The sequence below is a fragment of the Dendrobates tinctorius genome, unplaced genomic scaffold, assembly GCF_039654945.1.
Source record: "Dendrobates tinctorius isolate UK_male_01 unplaced genomic scaffold, ASM3965494v1 ptg000073l, whole genome shotgun sequence".
In the NCBI taxonomy this organism is placed as follows: domain Eukaryota; kingdom Metazoa; phylum Chordata; class Amphibia; order Anura; family Dendrobatidae; genus Dendrobates; species Dendrobates tinctorius.
In genome coordinates this window covers 37,570,964-37,594,208 of record NW_027361741.1, presented here as the reverse complement: position 1 = coordinate 37,594,208, position 23,245 = coordinate 37,570,964, and the positions used below count along the sequence as shown (strand labels likewise).

At 47.9% G+C, this 23,245-nt stretch overlaps 2 protein-coding genes across 2 annotated transcripts in view; both read right to left on the bottom strand.

The window, feature by feature from the left end:
• The window catches only part of SFI1 (SFI1 centrin binding protein), a 143,594-nt gene that overhangs the window by 59,606 nt on the left and 60,743 nt on the right, over positions 1-23,245 (bottom strand). The window lies entirely within an intron of this gene.
• On the bottom strand, positions 12,648-22,493 carry LOC141096265 (uncharacterized). Its single transcript, XM_073582797.1, has 2 exons — positions 13,361-22,493; positions 12,648-13,289 (listed from the first exon to the last, which is right to left on the bottom strand). Exon 1 carries the CDS (start codon positions 16,262-16,264, stop codon positions 15,260-15,262), a length of 1,005 nt encoding a protein of 334 aa, XP_073438898.1. The 5' UTR covers positions 16,265-22,493; the 3' UTR covers positions 12,648-13,289; positions 13,361-15,259.

Below are 23,245 nucleotides of genomic sequence, written 5' to 3'. Positions count from 1 at the left end.
ATTGCTTCCATTGCGGCTACCATCTTCCCGAGGACCCTCATTCCAAAACGGATGGAACGAGGAGATGGATGACAAAGTGCCGCACCCATTGCTGAAGCGCTAAGACCTTGTACCGAAGGAGAATCACCAACCCTCGGAAGTGTCCAGGATCATGCCCCGGAAGGAAATCTGCTGAGCTGGAACGGGAGATTTGTTCAGGTTGATCAACCAGCCTAGCCGAGAAAGGGTATCCAATTCAACGTGGACGCACTCTGCGCAGGCTTAGATAGACGGCCCTTTGATCAGTAGGTCGTCTAGGTAAGGAAAGACGACCAAGCCACGAGAGTGTAGAATGGACGTGACGGCCGCCATGACCTTTGTGAACACCCTGGGAGTGGTGGCGAGGCCGAAGGGCAAGGCTGTGAACTGAAAATGTTCTCCGCGAACAACGAAGCGCAGGAACATTTGGTGAGGCGGAAAGATTGGGATGTGAAGATACGTATCCCGAATATCAATGGTGGCTAGGAACTACCCTTGCTCCATCGAGGAGATGACGGAACGTAGAGATTCCATTTTGAAATGCCATACTCTGACAAAATTTGTTTAGAAGCTTTAGGTCCAGGATGGGCCTGACTGTACCATCCTTTTTTGCAACCACAAACAGATTCGAATAGAAACCCTCAAACCTTTTGTTTTCCCGGAACCGGGGTAATGATTCCGTCTTGGCGGAGTGACTCAATGGCTTGGTAAAAAGATCGAGCTCTTGTTCCCGCCCGCTTTGGGGAGATTGGAAAGAACCGGGTTGGAGGGGGGGGGGCAAATTCTATTTTGTATTCGGAGGACACCCATCCCTGACCCATGAGCCAGACATGGCGAAACTGGAGTAGGCAGCCGCCTACTCTGCTGGTGTCTACCAGAGTAGAGAGACATTTAGCCGTGAGTGTTTGGGGCCTGGATCCCCTAGATCTGGCCTGCTTGGAGCGGGCCTTCCACGAGTGGTTGGGTTTCTTGGGTTTGCCCAACCCAGGTGAACTGGGAGTAGAGGACCACCCGTAATTGCTACGAAAGGACCGAATTTGTGTGTGCAGCTGTCGGCAGATAGGACGCCTAACCCTCTGCTGGGGAAGAGACTTACTCGTCCCGTCTGTAGCATCCGAGATAAGCTGGTCCAGCTCTTCTCCGAATAAGCGGCCGCTGTGATAAGGCAGAGAGGTTAAAGACTTTTTGGATGCAGAGTCCGCTCGCCAGTCCCTGAGCCATACTGTCCTTCTAATAGCTACTGCGTTAGAGGCTGCAAGCGCAGAGCAATTAGCCGCATCCTGGAGAGGTGTTTACCTAATAGTCACCGGCCAAAGAAATTTGATTGGCCAGTGGAGGTCAGATGAGAAGGGATATCTGGTCTCAAGAGATTTCTGACCAGCAAAGCGTTTATCTGGCTGCTCTCTATGCCGCCGAACTATGTCCTGGAACTCAGGGTAATTGGAAAACAACCTATGAGGACATTTGGTCCTTTTGAAGGACACCGAGTTATCTGTGTGGGAAGAAGTATGCTTTTCGTCGACCTGCAACGACTGGTTGACAGCCTCCGAGACTATCCACTGTAGCTTGATAACCTGGTGACTCTAGGTTGAGGGGCCCATCAGACTTGGATTCAGAGTCGTGTTCGCTATCAGTCTGTGGAGAGGGAGAAACGGAGCTAATGGACGCCGAGGCCCCGGAGGGCCTGTGGGACGATTAATGTACCCGCTTCCTAGATGCCTGTCTCTGCTTTAAACGAGAACGATCCCTGCAAGCCAATGGTTCCCCTGATGCAGGGGAATTCTCTGAGACAGGTGGATTAGTGCTCCTGCTCCCGGAGGGATCCTGAAGGGACTCAGTCGCCTCAGACAGAAAGCCATAGATTGTGATGAAGACGAAACCCACTCAGGGGGACTAGTCACAGTGGGATCGGTCAAGGTGGGTGGCTCCTGAGCGCATTTAGGGTCGCAGGCATCACAAAGCAGAGTATTGTGTCCCCTCGATAACGCAGTCTGACAAGAGGTGCAATGAGGAGAAAAACACTGTGCGTGTTTTGTTAGTCTTTTTGGAGGTTTTAGGTAGGGACATGCTGTACCCTTGCCATCTCCCAAATAAACTGCAGGGAAGGCTACGTGTGTGCAGCTGTAAAGTCAGCAGAGCACTTTGTGTGAAAAGGAGGGGGCCTGAGAGCAGTGTAGCAGAGCACTTACCCAGGTCCTGTGCCCCAGAGAAGCCTCGTCCCAATGCGGTGCAGCGTTGGTCTTATGTTCCTGTGAGGGCTGATTTTGGCCGCCGGGATCTATAGGGCTCTCTCGCAGTGTGCGAGAAGCAGCAAGGTGGGCGGGGTCACTGAGGAGCCGCCGCCCCCAATAAAAACTTACCGCTGGAGCCTGGAGGAGAGAGAAAAGCAGAGCTGCCACTCTGCATGCAGGTCAGGTCTCCAACAAGGACAGTGCAGGAACCCTCAATCCATCGTCCCCTTTGTGGGGGAGGTGGAGAGGGACAGTCCAGCTCCTTGCAGCACCGCTGTTCCATCAGTGGTGGTGCAGTGGGAGCAGCATGGACGCCATGGTGGCCTCTGTGTATTCTAAGGGTTCACTCCCCTAGGATGCTACAGGGCTGTAGCCTGGCTCAGAAGGGGGTACATGGAGGTGACACTCCATGTTCCCGTCTGTTGCTGGTGCGGGGAGATCGATCCCCTAAAGGAAACTGTCGTCCCTAGGATAGCTCAGGCTGGCTTGCGTTGAAGGGGAGGTGACACTCCCATTGCTCGCATGTTGTTGGTTGGGGGTTATCGGCCCCTTGAAAGGGCCCGTCGCCCGTATATTTCTCATAAAAAAGGATAAAAATTGAAAAAATTTAAGTAAAATAAAAAAAGTATGGTCTGAATAGCAGACCCCGTGTGTGCCTCCTACGGACACCAAGCATGAACTGGTTCAGTCTGGAGCCAGTGGGTGGTGTATACTGCAGAGGAGGAGCTAACTTTTCTTGTATTCACTTAAGTGTTAGCCTCCTAGTGGCAGCAGCATACACCCACTGTCCTGTGTCCCCCAATGTGGCGAAGGAAAAATAAAAGAATTAACCCGATCGTTACACGGCGTAACGAGAAAAAAAGTCAACACTCCAGAATTATGTTGTTTTCATCGCTGCAGCATTAAATTAAAATGCGATAACGGGAGATCAAAAGAACGTATCTGCACCAAAATGGTATCAATAAAAATGTCAGCTCGGCACACAAAAAAATGAGCCCTCACCTAACCTGAAATAACGTAAAATGGAGACACTATGGGTCTCGGAAAATGGCGAAATTTCTTTTTTTTTTTTCTTTCTTCTTTACAAACTTTGGAATTTTTTTCACCACTTAAATAAAGAAGAACCTCGACAGGTTTGGTGTCTATGAACTTATAATGAACTGGAGAATCATAATGGCAGGTCAGTTTAAGCATTTAGTGAACATGGTAAAAAAATAAATAAATAAAAAAACAACTGTGGGATTGCACTTTTTTTGCAATTTCACCGCACTTGGAATTAGTACAACGCGTCCCGCAAAAAACAATCCCTTCGCATATCCATTTTTACCCGATGGGCATGTAGAACAGCGAGCCTCTGGGACGCGCTTTGTAAATGCAGCTATCGCAGATTGATAATGGCATTTTACAGGCAAACAGCTACAGTGGGGAAAAAAAGTATTTGGTCAGCCACCAATTGTGGAAGTTCTCGCGCTTAAAAAAGATGAGAGACCTGTTTGAACTTATCATCAGTATAAAATACACCTGTCCACAATCTCACACAGTCACACTCCATACTCCAGTATGGTGAAGACCAAAGAGCTGTCGAAGGACACCAGAAACAAAATTGTAGCCCTGCACCAGCCTGGGAAGACGGAATCTGCAATACGCAAGGAGATTGGTGTGATGAAATCAACTGTGGCAGCAATAATAAGAAAATGGAAGACATACAAGACCACTGATAATCTCTCTTGATCGGAGGCTCCACGCAAGATCTCACCCCGTGAGGTCAAAATAATCACTAGAACGATGAGCAAAAATCCCAGAACCAGGACCTAGTGAATGACGTACGTAGAGTTGGGACCACCGTAGCAAAGGCTACTATCAATAACACACTATGCCGCCAGGGACTCAAATCCTGCAGTGCCAGACGTGTACCCCTGCTTAACCCCTTCATGACCCAGCCTATTTTGACCTTTATGACCTGGCCATTTTTTGCAATTCTGACCAGTGTCCCTTTATGAGGTAATAACTCAGGAACGCTTCAACGGATCTTAGCGATTCTGAGGTTGCTTTTTCGTGACATATTGGGCTTCATGTTAGTGGTAAATTTAGGTCAATAATTTATGCGTTTATTTGTGGAAAAATCAGAAATTTGGTGAAAATGTCGCATTTTTCAAATTTTGAATTTTATTCTGTTAAACCAGAGAGTTATGTGACACAAAATAGTTAATAAATAACATTTTCCACATGTCTACTTTACATCAGCACAATTTTGGAAACATTTTTTTTTTTTTTACGAAGTTATAAGGGTTAAAAGTTGACCAGTGATTTCTCATTTTCACAACAAAATTTACAAAACCAAATGTGAGGTGGTTCCTAAAAATAAAGTCAGTTTGAGGGGTCTATATGGCTGAAAATACCCAAAAGTGACACCATTCTAAAAAATGCACCCGCCAAGCTGATCAAAACCACATTCAAGAAGTTTATTAACCCTTCAGATGTTTCACAGCAGCAGAAGCAACATGGAAGGAAAAAAATGAACATTTAACTTTTTAGTCACAAAAATGATCTTTTAGCAACAATTTTTTTATTTTCCCAAAGGTAAAAGGAGAAAGTGGTCCCCAAAAGTTGTTGTCCAATTTGTCCTGAGTACGCTGAAACCTCATATGTGGGGAGAACCACTGTTTGGGCGCACGGCAGGACTCGGAAGGGAAGGAGCGCCATTTGACTTTTTGTCGCGTTTGGAGAGCCCCTGTGTGCCTAAACTTTGGAGCTCCCCCACAAGTGACCCCATTTTGGAAACTAGACCCCCCAAGGAACTTATGTAGATGCATAGTGAGGACTTTGAACCCCCAGGTGCTTCACAAATTGATCTGTAAAAAAAAAAGTACTTTTTTTCACAAATATTTTGTTTTAGCCTCAATTTTTTCATTTTCACATGGGCAACAGGATAAAATGATTCTAAAATTTGTTGGGCAATATCTACTGAGTACACCAATACCTCATATGTGGCCATAAACCACTATGTGGGCGCACGGCAGGGCACGGAAGGGAAGGAGCGCCATTTGACTTTTTGAATGGAAAATTAGCTCCAATCGTTAGCGGACACCATGTCACATACGGAGAGCCCCTGTGTGCCTAAACATTGGAGCTCCCCCACAAGTGACCCCATTTTGGAAACTAGACCCCCAAGGAACTTATCTAGATGTGTGTTGAGCACTTTGAACCCCCAAGTCTTTCACTAAAGTTTATAACGTAGAGGCCATGAAAATAAAACAATTTTTTTCCTCAAAAAATGATTTTTTAGCCCGCCATTTTTTTTATTTTCACAAGGGTAACAGGAGAAATTGGACCACAAAAGTTGTTCAGTTTGTACTGAGTACGCTGGTACCCCATATGTGGAGGGAACCACTGTTTGGGCACACGTCGGGGCTCGGAAGGGAAGTAGTGATTTTCTGAAATGCCGACTTGATGGAATGGTCTGCGGGCGTCATGTTATGTTTGCAGAGCCCCTGATGTACCTAAATAGTAGAAACCCCCCACGTGCCCCATTTTGGAAACTAGTCCGCCCAAGGAACTTATCTAGATGTGTGGTGAGCACTTTGAACCCCCAATTGCTTCACAGAAGTTTATAACGCAGAGCAGTGAAAATAAAAAATCTTTTTTTTTTTTTCCACAAAAATATTTTTTTACCCCCCAATTTTTTATTTTGTGCAATTTTTCCTGAGTATGCTGATGCCCCATATGTGGGGGGAAACCACTGTTTGGGCACACATTGGGGCTCAGAATGGAGGGAGCTCCGTTTGACTTTTTGAACGCAAAATTGGCTGGAATCAATGGTGGCGCCATGTCGCGTTTTGAGACCCCCTGATGTGCCTAAACAGTGTAAACTTCTCAATTCTAACTCCAACCTTAACCCCAACACACCCCTAACCATAACCCTAATCCCAACCCTAAACCCTACTTCCAACCCCAGCCCTACTTCCAACCCCAGCCCTACTTCCAACCCCAGCCCTACTTCCAACCCCAGCCCTACTTCCAACCCCAGCCCTACTTCCAACCCTAACCCTAATTCCAACCCTAACCCTAATTCCAACCTCAACTGTTGTGAATTCCCTTGCTCGAAGTTCTGAGCCGAAGCTCCCTCTCCTCCCTCTGGTGGTTACTGAGAGTAGTGAAGCTGGCCAGGTGGATGGAAGTTCTCCACCTGACGACAATAATTGGGAACCTGGGATTACTGACTGGGAGCATATAATTGAGCTGGCTGCTCTTGGAGGTTGCTGGTGATTTCCTCTGTGTGCATTTGGAGTTCTTTTGTCCCCTGCCTGATCTGCATGGTTCAGCTAAGTGATTCTTTTGCTAATCCTTTGCATCTAATCTGGTTGTGTCTTTTTTTTTGCTGTTTTGCTGCCAGCTTTCAACTTGCTCCCTGCTGGGGGCAGTGCTGGGCCCTGCTTCATATGTTGCAGCTTGTTCAGTCCCCTGTTATGTTGTATCTTTTGCTTTGCTGCCAGTTTATACCAGAGTGCTGATCTAGCGGGGGTGAGGTTGTGTGACCTCAGGTTTTTTGTATATCAGAAGTGTTGGACTTTTTCAGGGTTTTGTGCGTGATTGCAGACATTATCTTTTCTGTCCTGTCCTGTCTAGACAGCTTGGGCCCCACCATTTGCTCAATCTGTTCTCTGCCTGTGTTTGTGTCTCATCTTGTCTCACTGACAATATATGTTTGGGGGCTGTCTAGTCCTTTGGGGATCTGCTCCGGGGAAGTTTAGATTTCATCTGTCTTTAGGCTTAGTTAGTCCTCCGGCTGTGACGAAGCATATAGGGCATTGTAGGAACGCTCCACGGCTACTGCTAGTTGTGAGGATAGGATCGGGGGTCTCCAATCCGCTTAGGTACCAACCTCTCTGGTCTTCTGGTCACTTAGCCTGTTCCTGCCATCCTCCTCGGTGACCCATTCATAACACCCAACCCTAATTCCAACCCTAACCCTAATTCCAACCTTAACCCTGATTCCAACCCTAACCGAAAAATAAAAATATATTTTTTTTATTTCATTATTTTTCCCTAACTATGGGGGTGATAAAGGGGGGGTTTATTTACTATTTTTTTTTAGGGTCTATCACAGTGATCAAAATGAATCTGCCGGGTGCCGGCCGGCAGATTTCGGTGGGCGCACTGCGCATGCGCCCATTTTAGAGGATGGCGGCACCCATGGGAGAAGGCCCGAAGACGGAGGGACACCGGGACTTGGGAGGTACCGGGAGGAGGGGGGAAACAGACGGCGGGGGGAGCGGAGTGGAGCAAATACTGACGGCGGCGGCAGATTGCCGTCGTCAGTCGGTGGCAGATTGCACCCATCAGTCAGTGGCGGTCTCCAGCCATGGCCGATGATATTGCCATGGTTGTATTGTAAAATTTCACCAAGTTTCATTGGTGAAATATCACAATTTCTCTGATTGGCTTTTGAAAGTGAAACAGCCAATCAGCACGATTGTAGCCACGCGGGGGGGGGGGGGGGGGGGGTGGGCAAGTTCAGGTTCTCCTGTACCTGCGGGTCAGGTGACATTTCAGTGACCCTGGTCACTCGACCCGCAGGAACGCACTGCTGCGTCACAGGTCGGAATGGCACAGGTTTTCATGACGCCTACGCTGCATCACAGGTCGGGAAGAGGATAAGCCAGTACATGTCCGGGCCCATCTGAAGTTTGATAGAGAGCATGTGGATTATCCAGAAGAGTATTGGGAGAACTTCATATGGTCTGATGAAACCAAAGTAGAACTGTTTTGTAGATACAAAACTTGTCGTGTTTGGAGGAGACAGAATGCTGAGTTGCATCGAAAGAACACCATACCTACTGTGAAGAATGGGGGTGGCAACATCATGCTTTGGGGCCGTTTCTCTGCAAAGGGACCAAGACGACTAATCCGTGTACATGAAAGAATGAATGGGGCCATGTATCGTGAGATCTTGAGTGCAAATCTCCTTCCATCAGCAAGGGCATTGAAGATGAAACGTGGATGGGTGTTTCAGCATGATAATGATCCCAAGCACACCGCCAGGGCAACGAAGGAGTGGCTTCGTAAGAAGCATATCAAGGTCCTGGAATGGCCTAGCCAGTCTCCAGATATCAACCCCAAAGAAAACCTTTGGAGGGATTTGAAAGTCCGTGTTGCCAAGCGACAGGCCCAGAACATCACTGCTCTAGAGGAGATCTGCATGGAGGAATGGGTCAACATACCACCAACAGTGTGTGCCAACCTTGTGAAGACTAAGGCTAGTTTCACATTTGCGTTTCATGGCGCAGTGACGGCCTGTGCACAGCCGCCCCCTGCCGCGCCTCCGCCGGTAGCTCCGCCTATGGGCGTATGACGCTGCATGCGTCATGCGTCCCCTATCTTTATCACTGGGGACGCAGGCCGTGCGCAGCATGCGTTTTGGCGGCGCCTGCGTCCTTTTGACGCTGCGCTGAGAGCACCAAATTGCAACCTGTTGCGTTTGGCGCTGGTCGGCGCAGCGTCAAAAGGACGCATGCGCCGCCAAACGCATACTGCACACGGCCTGCGTCCCCAGTGATAAAGATAGGGGACGCATGACGCATGCAGCGTCATGCGCCTGTAGGCGGAGCTACCGGCGAAGGCGCGGCAGGGGGCAGGGCTTAGCGGCGGCCATGCGCAGGCTGTCGCTGCGCCCTGAAACGCAAATGTGAAACTAGCCTTACAGAAAACTTTTGACCTTTGTCATTGCCAACAAAGGATATATAACAAAATATTGAGATGAACTTTTTTTTTTCCAACATGTTTTATTGATTTAAAGAGCATTACAATAAAAAATAATCATACTTTTGTTAATAACCAAATACTTCTTTTCCACCATAATTTGCAAATTAAATCTTGCCAAATCAGACAAGATGATTTTCTTGATTTGTTTTCTCATTTTGACTCTCATAGTTGTGGTCTACCTATGATGTCAATTACAGGCCTCTCTCATCTACCCCTTCGTGACCAGGCCAATTTTTTAAATTCTTACCAATGTCACTTTATGTGTCATATGGTCATAACTCTGGAATGCTTCAACAAATTCCAGTGATTTTGAGACTGATTTTTCGTGGCACATTATAATTTATGATAATAGTACATTTAGATTGATATGTTTTGTGTTTATTTATAAAAAATATCAGAAACTTGACAAAAATGTAAAACAAATTGCAATTTTCAAACTTTGAATTAATATCCCTTTAATCCAGATAGTCATACCACAGAAATACATTAATAAATAACATTTCGCTCATGCCTGCTTTACATCAGCACCATTTTTAAAACGCGAGTTTATTTTGTTACCCTTTTAGGAGGTTTTACAAAGTAGCAGTAATTTTTCATTTTTTCAAGGAAATTTACATGATTCATTTTTTTGAGGGACCTATCCATGTTTGAAGTGACTTTGGGGGTGCTATATATTGGAAAACCCCAAACGTGACACCATTTTAAAAACCGCACCCCCTGACATATTGAAAACTGCTGTCAGGTAGTTTATTAACCCTTCAGGTGATTTTCAGGAATTAATGCAAAGTGGTATAGCCGGAATGAAAGACAGGAATTTGGATGCTTACCGTAAAATCTCTGTTTCTCAGAGTCTTCATTGGGGGACACAAACTGTGGGTGTGTGCTGCTGTCACTAGGAGGTTGACACTATGCATGAAAAAAATGTTAACTCCGCCTCCGCAGTATACACCCCTCCGACAGGCTGTAGGACAATCCGTTCGTGAAAAAGCAGTAGGAGGAGACATTATCATGCAAGTCAATCATATATCATCATTATCATTACAGATAACAAAATCATGGGAGGGCGCTGTGTCCCCCAATGAAGACTGAGAAACAGATTTTACGGTAAGGCTACTTTCACACATCAGGTTTTCGGCGTCAGGCGCGATCCGGCGTCGTGCCGGAATGCCGGATCCGGCAAATGTTTAGTAAAACCTGATGTGCCGGATCCGGTTTTCTGCCGGATCCGTCTTGTTCTTGACAGACAAAACCGGATCCGTCTCATCCGGTTCATCCGTTTTTCTATCCGTTTTTCGACGGATTACGCCGGATCTGGTTTTTAAAATTGACCCTTGTGGCCTTCCGAACGGGATTGGCTACTGGAAAACTATATATAGCATGTTCCTACAGCCCTTCTTTGACAGGTTGTAGAAAAGAAAGTGCAGGTTGGAGAGAAGAGCAAGTTACTGGCGAAGATGGATGTTGTCATTGGAAATATTACCACTAGAAGTTCTGTGACGGTTTCAGTAATGAGGGACAATTTTGCACTATACTTTATGTCACCTCAAGGCAGAGTACACTGGCAGGATGACAGAGTGTGAAAGATTTGTGCCCTAACCAAACTTGTGTACATTCTGGACCAACAGTATATACCTTTGCCAACCAAAGTTGGCTATCTTGTCATGGTCTTACTATTTTTAGCTTTAGGCCACAGGTGTGTACCTGGTTGTGTTTTATGCAAAGTATTTCACCTTTTAACAAAAGTTGTGTACATTGTTAGGAAATCACCAACAATAAACACAACTTTTCAGGTGAAATACTTTGCTTCAAACACAACCAGGAACACAACTGTGGCAAAAAGCTAAAATTTACCCACAGTTATATACCTGGTTTTGAATACCTTTTTACCTTTTAAATACCCTGTATTTAACCTTTTTTTTAAACATATTTCGCCGCAGAAAGAAATGACAGACAACCAGTGTAAACAATAATTTAACTTTTATTTAAAATATTTTTTTTTGTGTAAACTGTTTTTAAAGTTAAAAAAACTTTTTTAATAAAGGTTTGAAACCAACCAAATGGGCATTTTTATTACAAAAAAAACATTATAACTCAGTGTAGTGTGGGGTGGAAATACTGCTGGAGGGGCTGCGGGACACTTCGACAATGGGAGTGTGGAGAGAGGACTGGGATCGTGGTGGGGAAGGAACAGTTAGAGGTGATGGTGTGGAAAAAGCTACAGAATGGGTGGACATGTGGGAGGCAGAAGAGGTGGTGGGCGGTGGAGTGGAGGGTTGGGCAGGGACTGTAGGAGCAGATGATGTTGATGGAAAGTTGTACGGGGAAGGAGTTTGGTACGGGGAAGGAGTTTGGTACGGGGAAGGAGTTTGGCACGGGGAAGGAGTTTGGCACGGGGAAGGAGTTTGGCACGGGGAAGGAGTTTGGCACGGGGAAGGAGTTTGGCACGGGGAAGGAGTTTGGCACGGGGAAGGAGTTTGGCACGGGGAAGGAGTTTGGCACGGGGCAGGTTGCTGGTACTGGTGAGGTTGCTGGTATGTAATAGGAGGGGGAGGATGGAAAGTGGCTGGAGGGGGTGCAGATGTAATAGGAGGGGGAGGATGGAAAGTGGCTGGAGGGGGTGCAGGTGGAGGAACTACAGTGGTGGGAGGTGGAGGTTGGGAGGTAACCTGCTGTAGAGCACCGTGGCACGAATGCATTACATGCATCTGCTGGGTAGGAGATAGTGTTGCCATGCGCTCCACAACAGACCTGAAAAAGGTGTGGTTTGGCGAAGATCTTGCTTCTGAATGCATGGTTTGCAGAAGTGTCTTCACCTCCAGAATGCTGGAGTTGATCTGCTGAAAGCCTGCGGAGATTTGCTCTGACAAGACTTTTAGACAGTTCTGGAAAGATGCATTCAGATGCAAGAACTCTGGCGCATAACTCTTTTCCTGACCCCTCTGCCGCTGCCGCCCAGTACCCGCAGGTGTACTAGAGGTGGCAGGGGCAGAAGGGTGGGGTAAAGGGAAAGCGATCTCCTCACCAGCAGCTTCATGTAATGTAGGCGGCCACGATGCTCCTGTGCTGGTGGATGGGACAGATGGGTCGAATGTGTGGGAAGGCTGGGAAGGTGCAGATGTACCGGGGCGGTCGAAGTGTCCCTCGGTGCCGGTCTCCTCAGAGATCGCCTCAGAAGGGTCCAATCGTGCAGGCTCCCGAGTGCTGCTCACCGTGCTGTGGAATAAAGAGAAAAAAAAACAATTAAAATACTGACATGGTATGGCCCTGGCTGAAAAAAAAAAGTTACATCTAACATTTTTTTTCACATGTGGTGTGTAATATTTACCTTCTAGTGACCATTGTTTCCCGGAGGAACGACAGGGCTTGTGCGTACTTGTACTTGCTCCTGCGTCCTCCAGATCCACTCGGGGCCCGCATCTCTTTATTGAACTCCTTCTTGAAACGATCCCTCACAGACCGCCACCGATTCACAATTCTGTTCCCTGAAATGAGAAAGGAGTGGTTAGTATACAACATCAGTGTTTCACAAACTCCAGTCCTCATGGTCCCCAGGGGTCATGTTTTCAGGATTTCCATAGTAAATAGAAATCCTGAACACATGATCCGTGGGGACCACGAGGACTGGAGTTCGGGAAACACTGGTTTACATCAAGCAACCGGTACTGTATATACTTACGCTCTTTAATCTGGGCCCGAACATCGAGGTCCTCCCAGCGGCCCACAAGGAGCGAACAGATTTCCTCCCAGAGTCGTCGGGTAACGATAAGGTCAGCGTGGCGGCGGTCAGCCATATTCCAGAGCGGCTCCCTTTCTCTGACGAGATCGATGAGGTGGTCCACATCGAGTCCTCCATCCTCACCGTCAGAGTCGGGAGCACGCTGTGAAGGCTGTTAAAGAAAAAAAGACAAAAATAACATAATTAGCCTCCACAAAAGAAATGAAATAAAAAGTGCAAAAAAACAAAGCAAAAATATTTATACTTACACGCTGGTGACCGCCGCTTTGCTGTCGCCGACGACCCTGGGAGGCACTGCGAGGACCTCTTGGCCGAGCACCAGATTGGGAAGACTAGAGAAAAAAACAAAAAATGTTATGTCTTTGGATGTAGGCATTTGTTTGCTGTGTGTGGTCTGCAGAACATTGTTTTCTATGTGTTGTGTGTAGTGTGATGTTGTGTTTCTGCGTTTGATGCAAAAAACTTACCAATTGCGAGCCCACTCCAAGTGTCTGTCCACCCCTATCTTCTTCTTCTGGGAGCTCCTCTTCATCTTGTGAATCCTGTTTTGAAATAAAAGGCAATGAATAGACATATATTATAGAGATGATGGATTTTGGAAATAAAAACTTACCGTCAAACGCTGACGATGCGAGGGAGGGCTCCCAGAAGATGATGTGCTGTCTTCCTGGTGGCCACACTCCATGCCTGTGGGTGGTGTTCCAGCTGCTGCCATTGCTGCTGCTGCTGCTGCTGCTGCATCTATTGGGCGGCTGTTGAATAAAGAGAAACAAAGGGCCAATGAATATCTTGATATTCAATAGCCCTAGTTTGGAGGAATGGGGGATTTGATAATTACCGTCTCTCATCTGCTGCTGGCCTCCCCCCCCTCAGCATGTTCCATTTGCTGCTCCATTTGGGGTGGTGGTGCTGATGGTGCTGCAGTGGTCTCCTGCCTTCTCCTGCTGCGCTTGGTTGCTTTCTTGGGTGGCATGTTGGGTGTGGCTGTGGGTCCCACTGTCTTGCTTTTATATATGTCTTGTGGGCAGAGCTACTGAGCATGCTCAGACCAAAAAAACGGATCCGGCCACCGGATCCGGCGCATTGCGGCGCTCATAGGCTTTCATTGTGTGAAAAAGCCGGACGCGCCGGATCCGGCGTGTCCGGCTTTTTCGCCGGAGACAAAAAACGTTACAGTAGCCGTTTTTTCCAGACGCCGGATCGCGACACATTGCCGGATCCGGCGAAAACCGGATGAAACGCATGGCCATCCGGCGCGATCCGGCGCAAATGCAAGTCAATGGGGGGGAAACCGGATCCGGCATTGCATTTCGCCGGATCCGGTTTCTGTCAAAAGCGCCGGATCGCGCCTGACGGCGAAAACCTGATGTGTGAAAGAGGCCTAAGCAACCAAAATCCTGTTTTCTCTTTCGTCTCATTGGGGAGACACAGAAACCGTGGGACGTCCAAAAGCAGTCCCTGGGGTGGGAAAAGACAGAAACTTCCTTCAGGTCGGAGAACTCACCACTGTCGCCTGCAAGATTCTTCTGCCTAGGCTGGCGTCCAATGAATAGGTATGGACCTTATACAATCTTGAAAAGGTATGCACGGACGACCATGTGGCAGCCTTGCACAACTGCATGGCTGATGTCTTGTTTTGTACCGCCCATGAGGCGCCCACTGCCCGGGTTGAATGGGCCTTGACCCCACCAGGGGACACCCTGTCCTTCACCCGGTAGGCTTCCAGAATTGCCATTCTGATCCAGCGGGCAATTGTTGCCTTAGAGGCCGGTAGGCCTCTTATCACCCCATTGGGGATAACAAAGAGCAAGTCTGCCTTCCTGAAGGGAGCGGTCCTGGCCAGATAGACTCTTATCGCCCTGACCAGGTCTAGCTTATTCAAAGAACGCTCCAGAGGATGGGTTGGAGCGGGACAAAATGATGGAAGGATTATATCCTCGTTCAGGTGGAAGGCCGATACCACCTTGGGAAGGAGGCAGCAAAACAGCCTTGCCCTGGTGCATAATTAGGAATGGAGGGCGACAGGACAAAGCCGTTAATTCTGAAACCTGCCTAATAGAGGTGATGGCTACCAGAAATACCACCTTCCAGGACAACAAAGACATGGGAGCTTCCTGGAGGGGTTCGAAGGGTGAACCTGTCAAGGCTTCCAAGACCAAGTCAAGATCCCATGGAGCCACAGGGGATCTGTAAGGAGGGGCAGCATGTGCAGAAAAGTCCTAACCTGTAAGCGGGAGGCCAAATTTCTTTGAAAGAATAGAGAGCAGATACCTGGCCTTTCAAGGAACTTAGGGCCAGACCGCCATCTAACCCTGCCTGGAGAAAAGCTAGGACAGATGGCAGGGAACAGGGCATAGGTGTGATTTGATTAGACTCACACCAGCCAAAATAGGCCATGAAGGCTCGATAATAGACCCTGGAAGAGGATGGCCTCCTAGCCTGGATCATTGTATTAATGACTCTGAAACGATCAGAAAATCCCGGGATTAATGGTCCGAAAATCCTGCTGCTCTCAGTATCGTTTCAATGGCCATGCCGTCCAATTGAGCAACCGAGAATTCGGGTGGTAAAAGGGCCCCTGAGCCAGGAGATCTGGTCTGTCGGGGAGTCTCAAGGGGGTGCCTGCGAGAAGATTGATAATTTCTGCGAACCAGGCCCTCCTGGGCCAGTACGGGGCGATCAATATGACCGGCACCCCTTCCTCCTTGATCTTCTTTACCAGTCTGGGCAGGAGAGGAAGGGGAGGGAACAGGTAAGGGAGTCTGAACTGTGTCCAGGGAATGACCAGCGCGTCGACTCCTATTGTTAGAGGATCGCGGTATCTTGAGACAAACTGTTGGACCCTTCTGTTCTGTTGCGATGCCAGGACGTTCACATCTGGAGTCCCCCATAGCTGGCATATCTGACGGAACACGTCCTGGTGTAAGGACCATTCTCCTGTCGCAAGCCCCTCCCGACTGGGGTAGTCGGCGGCCGTGTTGTCTGTGCCGGGAATGAAAACTGCCGAAATTGCGGTTTCTGCCCAGTTGAAGATTCTGGATACCTTGGCCAGTGCCCTGGGACTTCTGGTTCCCCCTTGGTGATTGATGTATGCCACCGCCGTGGCATTATCCGTTTGAATCCGGACTTGCTGGTTGTTGAGGTATCTTTCCCAATGTAGAAGTGCCAGGAAGACCACCCTCAGTTCTAGAAAGTTGATTGATAGTGAGGATTCTTGCCTCGACCATCGTCCCTGGACCGTCAGGTGACGGAATACCTTACCCCAGCCCAGGGGACTGGCATCTGTAGAAACTACCTGCCAGTGGACAGGGGGAAAAGTCCATCCCAGATGAACGAGGGTGGAGGTCAGCCACCACTTGAGGGACTCCCTGGTCTGAATGGAAGGGAGGAAGGGGTGTTCCAGCAAAGAGATGGACCTGTCCCACTGAAGGAAGATATTCCTCTGTAGTATCCTGGAACGGAACAGGGCAAAGGGTATTGCTTCTGAAGCTGCCACAATCCTTCTCAGGACTCTCATGGCAGCGCGAAAGGATAGAAGCCGGAATTTCAACAGAGCGAATTCCCTGCCGGAGGGTAATCCACTTTCTTTCTGGGAGAAAGACCCTCGAGCGGCGGGTGTTGATTACCATTCCTAAGAATTCTAGGCGTTGAGTGGGCATTAGGTGAGATTTCTCCCTGTGTATGATCCAACCAAACCAGGACAGCGTGTTTAAAACTACCACTAGATATTCCTGGGCCTGAGCGAAGGAGGGCGACTTGTCGAGATATGGTACCAATATTATGCCTCTGACCCTTAATATAGCTACCATTGCTGCAATAATCTTTGTGAAAATTCTGGGGGCTGTTGCCAGCCCAAATGGCAGGACCACAAACTGGAAATGCTGCTTTTGGATAGTAAAAGGAAGAAACATCTGATGTTCCTGAAAAATGGGGACGTGTAGATAGGCATCCCGGATGTCTACGGAAATAGGAATTCCTGATCCTCCATAGACGTAATTACCGACCGAATCGATTCCATCCTCAAATGGCGTAAGCGGACCCATCTTGTTTAGCCTTTTGAGGTCTAGTATGGGACGAACTGAGCCATCCTTTTTTGGTATCAAACAGGTTTGAGTAAAAGCAGGCAAAACGTTCCTGCTCGGGAACGGGGACCATTACTCCTGCGTTGAGGAGAGAGTCGATTGCCGCAGAAAACCTTGAGCCCTAGTAGCGTCCTTTGGTGGTTGCGATAGGAAGAAGCGATCTCGCAGAAGCACGTTTAAGTCTATCTTGCATCCTGTCGATAATACCCCCTTTACCCAGATATCCTCTACTGAACGCCGCCAGATATCTCTGAAGAGGAGAAGGCGGCCTAGTCTGGGAGAGGTACTGGAAAGGGAGTTGGACTCCCTGCTGGCATCAGGCTGAAGTGGCTCTGCCCGGCCCTGACCTGGTAGTTCTGCTGTTGGAACTGCGGGAATGCCATGAAGGGGTGGCCCGAAAGGATACCTTCCTCTTATCTCTCGGTGCTTGCGACCTCTGAGGGCCCTGAGCATAAGTGCCTGACGCTGGGGTACGGCGAAAGGGCTGAGCCCTATGTTTGAAAACATATCATTGAGGCTTGGCCTGAGGGAGAAGGCAGCGTGTACCCCCTTGCATCCTTAATGATTTGATCTAACATTGACCCAAAGAGCCGAATGCCCTGAAACGGCAGATTGGTCAGTGATTTCTCTGAAGACAAATCAGCCTGCCAAGCCTTTAGCCAGACGGCTACCACGTTATAAGATGCTTGAGCTGCGCAAGACGCGGCATCCAGGGCTGCTGATACCATATACTTCCCGGCATGGGAGATTTGATCTGAGAATTCCGCCAGTTCCGCTGGTTGTGCCCCGGCCATTATGCCCTGTCTAAGCTGTTTGGCCCATTTTGTAACAGACTTAGCTACCCAAGCTGAGGCGAAGGCTGGACACAATGTGGCGGCTGCTGCCTCAAAGGCGGATTTTGCCAGGGATTCTATTTTCCTATCATTGGGATCCTTTAGGGTTGCACCACTGGCGGGTGGGAGGACTGTATTGGTAGCGAGTCTGGACACTGGTGGATCCACCGAAGGGGAGGCGGTCCAGTTGGCGGTGAGATCTGGAGGAAAGGGATACGACTTCCCCTCTGAAATCGCCTGGTTGTGTTTTCCCTTTCCCTGGCCAACACTTCCTCAAAATCCTTGTGGGAGGTGAAAACCCTAGAGGGGGACCTATGACGATTAAATGAAAAAGCCAGATCATTAGGTTTGGATGTGGTGACCCCAATGTTAAAAGCTCTCATTGACTGAGTCAATGAGGCCCTGAACCATATCCTTGACCTGGGACTGTTCCGGCCCATACTCAGAACCCTCCTCTGAGTGTGTCTCCGATAATGCCTAGCCTGATTCCGGGTATGAGGACCAGGAGGAGACAGATGGCAAGAGGAATTCTGGCGGCGAGACGGAGTGATAAGGGGACCTGGATTGATGGTCCTGTCTAAACCTTTTACGGCCTCTAGAAGGCCCAAAAGGAGGCTCCTTTGGTGCTCCTGTGTCCACTGGAGCCTGAAGTGGCAATCTGTTAAGCGCCGTTACCAAGGTCTGTGATACCCTGGTAAGGTCGGCCACGGACTTGGATAAGGAAGAGGCCAATCCTGGACACTCACTGTCTCCCATGGCGATGGATGGCCCCTGGGCGGCAGGCAAGGTGCTTCCTCCTGCTCTAGGGGTAATGTGGGAGCTCTGACAGGCAAAACGGGGGGCTACACCTGCTCTCTATCGTAGGTGACACCGTACGTCTACTGCAATCTGAGCAGAGTGGCGAGGACTGACCTGAAGGAAGCCTGACATTGCATTTGGTACATACAAAATATTTGACCAAGGTCACTGAAGCGGATGAGGAGGAGGAGCAGGACTGCTCTCCCTTGGGCATACTGACAGGTTTTACCTGGTGCCGACCGTCGGGGGTAGAAAGCGGAGTGAGGGAGCAACCTGTAGTGCAGTTCTCACATACCCACGACCTGTGTGCCCGCCGCAGCTGCCATCAGAAGGCTGATGAGGGGGAGAGAGAGCGAGGTGAACAGCCCTGCCTAGAAACCTTATGAAATCCCCGCCCGGAAGCGGTGGGCGGGGCCCTGCTCTGGCCTCCTGGAGCACCAAGATGGCGCTGGTACAGGAAGAGGAAGCCGGGGGGCGGAGCCTGCTGGAAGCCAGAATCTAGCGTCGGCCTTGCTGGGCTCCTGCTGGAGCTCAGGGCCATAACACCGCCACAGGAGGAGGCTGGAACCGTGCTGCACCGCGTGCTTGAAAGTAAGCGTTGGCTCTTAACATAAGTATAGAGCCCTGGGCTGTAAGCCTGAGTGCTGATTACAGCGGTCACATTCAGCCAGAGCGGCAGGTAAGTGGGTTATACAACGCTGCATATCAGACCCATTTGCTGCTCTAACTGATATTTTGACAAATGCTAAGGAAATGGGACTCATCTCTTTGAATGAGTTTAAGTTTATGTTGCCTAATAAACCGATAATACCAACATTCTATGCACTGCCCAAGATACACAAGGGGCTTAATCCCTTAAAAGGTCGACCCATTGTGGCAGGCATAGAATCTCTAACACAGAATGTTGGTATTTACTTGGATAAGGTTTTGAGACCGTTTGCAACATCCCTCCCTTCTTTTGTATGAGATACATCGCACCTACTTAATCTGTTGGAGGGAATCTCAATTGAGGAGAATATAATTTTAGCGTCTATTGACGTGGAAGCACTCTATAGCAGCATTCGGTATGAGAGCCATTAACCATTTCCTTCAGTCTAGAGCAGTCGAATGTGGTGATCACAACATCTTGGTAGAGGAGCTTCTTTTATTTACCCTGAAACAGAATTACTTTCTTTTTGATGGAAAGTACTTCCACCAGCTCAGGGGTACAGCGATGGGGAGCCCTTGTGCCCCCACTTATGCTAATGTATTCCTGGGCTGGTGGGAGGAAACACTCATTTTTGGTGGTGAGGATATGTGGTGGAACTCCTATATTACTCTATGGGCCAGATATATCAACGATATTCTGGTCTGGCCCAGAGAGTGAGTTCCACCGTTTCATGGAGCGTATTAACATCCATGAGATTGGGTTGCGATTTACATCTGAGTGTCATAACAGGAGCATCAATTTTCTTGATTTGACTGTCACTAAAAAACAGAATGGCAATATTGAGGCCTATACATATCGAAAGCCGACCTCTACAAATAAGCTCCTTAAGTGGACAAGTCATCATCCAACCCCCCTAAAAAGGGGTATACCAAAGGGGCAGTTCCTCCGGATTAGGAGGAACTGCTCAGATTTGGATACTTTTAAGAACCAAGCTGACGATCTACATTATAGGTTCTGTGAGAATCATGTGGGAATAGTGGATGAGGGCAGGTATATCTCGCCCAGATTCCTTTCCTATGTGGCCTAGTCTGGTCAGTATCGCACCTGCTTACTAATGGATAATGGGAGGTGGATATAAAAGGATGCAAGGTGGTTGTGTGAGTGTCTCAGCCTGGGAACACAGAGAGCCTGTCTGTGTGAGAGACACACGTGAGTAGAAGCAGTGCCCACTGCAACTGTGGTTTGGCTGGACGGGAGAAGCCCGCCAGTTGGTAGTTAGGGTGTCCATTGTTTAGTTAGTGCCGGACAGGCAAGGATTTGTTTTATGTTTTATTTCCTTTTGCATTGCCTTCACCGTTAATAAACCTGACCCAGGGTCAGTTATACACGAATCCCAGCTCTGCGCCTGAGTTTCATGCTGAATGCACGTGACCTTTGACCCCAGCAAAGGCGATCCCGGAGTGTTTTATCACAGTTCAAAGCGAGGGGTTACCCAGACTACGTTCTGAGAAAATCCTATAAGGAGGCTTTATTTGTTGATAGATCCTCACTTCTGGGGGTTAAGGATAAAAGGGTTGAAAAAGATACAGTTAGGATGATAGGCACATTTGATGGCCAGGCTGAAAGAGTATCAAATTTTCAAAAAGCACTGGGGAATTCTCTTAGCTGATCCTGATCTGAAGGACTTTATTGCCCCTAAGCCAAGTATTACCTATAGGAGGGGTAGATCCCTTGGGGATCGTTTGGTCCATAGTTTTTATCAAAGACTAGAAAAGGAAGGCATTGGTTGGATCGAAAACCGCAAGGTTTTTTTAAATGCGGTAATTGCTCTAGATGTGGGGTCATTTCTAAAACATTCTGTAGCTCAGTGGATGCCAGGGTTTATTACATTAGAGATTTTGGCAATTGTAGGTCTTCTGGCATGGTTTATAAAGCAACGTGTACCTGCCCTCTTGATTATGTTGGGAAGACCATTAGGGAGCTCAAGGTAAGAATGGGTGAGCATTTGAATGACATTAGAAACAAAAGAGATACACCCATCGCCCGACATATGAATGATGTTCACGGTGGATCCCTTAAGGATATAACTTTTGGCATGACTGAGTTGGTCAGACCAAAACCCCGAGGGGGGGATTTAGACAAAATCATACAAAGAAGAGAAACAGAGTGGATATATAGGCTTCAATCTCTTTCCCCTAAAGGCCTTAACAAATGCTTATCATTCACTTGTTTCTTATAAGAGTCATTCTTATATTTTTTATTGTCAGTAATTTTGGTTTTCTTGTTCTTCTAAACTGAATTAGGTGTTTTTGAAAATGTCTAGTTAGCCTATTGCAAGGAGTGTGTTAAATTGTCGCACTAGTTCTATCATGAGCTATAGTATCATTATCTAATTGTATATTATTTTTTTATTATTTTTCTAGTTTTTAATCAAAGCTTACACAATCCTTTTGTGCTAAGAGTTTTGGTATTTGCTATTGCATGATCTTTTTCTGTTCATTGGGCCGGTCATGTAGGGACAAATCCCTTATATTTATACCTTTCGCATGCATATATGGGCATCATGAGTTAAGATATCTCTTTTAGGCTTGCTCTGTGTGAACTAGAATGTATTATGTCTGGGCGTGCGCGGTAAGTCGCGCCGTCTGCGCATACTGATGCTGGCGTGTTGTGTGAGGTCTTGATTTGGGACATGCGCCGTTGCCTCCTCTCCGGGCATATATAGTGGATCGAATACACGCGCTTGATGTAGGTCGCGCGCCTGCGCATACTGAGGCTGGCGCGCTGAGTTTGGGTCTCGGTTTGAGACATGCGCTGAAGGAACTGGAACACATCACTTCCGTTCATGCGCAGTGGATTTGACACGCACGCTGGCTGTGGATGGAACGCAGAGGGAACACATACCGCAAAAGCAATCAGTGATTGGTTATGTAAGCGAGCGGTTTCATTTCCTGTGACCGTGCTACTTGTGAGTAATGCTGATAGGGCACTCTGACACATTGTCTACATACATCATGGGGGTTATTTAAGTCTGCCCTCTTGAGACCGCCCCCATGCCTTTTTCATCATGGTATCTGGGGCATCATAGAGTTCATCCAGCATCTGTGGTACTAAAGTCTTAGGCCTCCTGATTAACCGTTACACCGGGGAAACGTGTCGAGGCGACTTCTTATGATAAGTATCCGCCATGTGGTGCATATTGTTTATGTTTTCATCTATTGGACTTTAAATGTCCAAAATAAGGTTATTTACTATCAGCACCGTTTTTTGGCGCATGTTTATTACTGCATGGGGTTATGCCTATCATTAATTGTGGCAATGTACGTTTAGTACTTCTTTTTGATCACATTTTCTTAATCTTTGTAAAGTGGTCTTTTCTGGGGTAGCATACACTCACTGGCCACTTTATTAGGTACACCTGTCCAACTGTGTGTTAAGACTTAATTTCTAATCAGCCAATCACATGGCGGCAACTCAGTGCATTTAGGCATGTAGACATGGTCAAGACAATCTCCTGCAGTTCAAACCGAGCATCAGTATGGGGAAGAAAGGTGATTTGAGTGCCTTTGAACGTGGCATGATTGTTGGTGCCAGAAGGGCTGGTCTGAGAATTTCAGAAACTGCTGATCTACTGGGATTTTCACGCACAACCATCTCTAGGGTTTACAGAGAATGGTCCGAAAAAGAAAAAAAATCCAGTGAGCGGCAGTTCTGTGGCCGGAAATGCCATGTTGATGCCAGAGGTCAGAGGAGAATGGGCAGACTGGTTCGAGCTGATAGAAAGGCAACAGTGACTCAAATTGCCACCCGTTACAACCAAGGTAGGCAGAAGAGCATCTCTGAACGCACAGTGCGTCGAACTTTGAGGCAGATGGGCTACAGCAGCAGAAGACCACACTGGGTACCACTCCTCTCAGCTAAGAACAGGAAACTGAGGCTACAATTTGCACAAGCTCATCGAAATTGGACAGTAGAAGATTGGAAAAACGTTGCCTGGTCTGATGAGTCTCGATTTCTGCTGCGACATTCGGATGGTAGGGTCAGAATTTGGCGTAAACAACATGAAAGCATGGATCCATCCTGCCTTGTATCAACGGTTCAGGCTGGTGGTGGTGGTGTCATGGTGTGGGGAATTT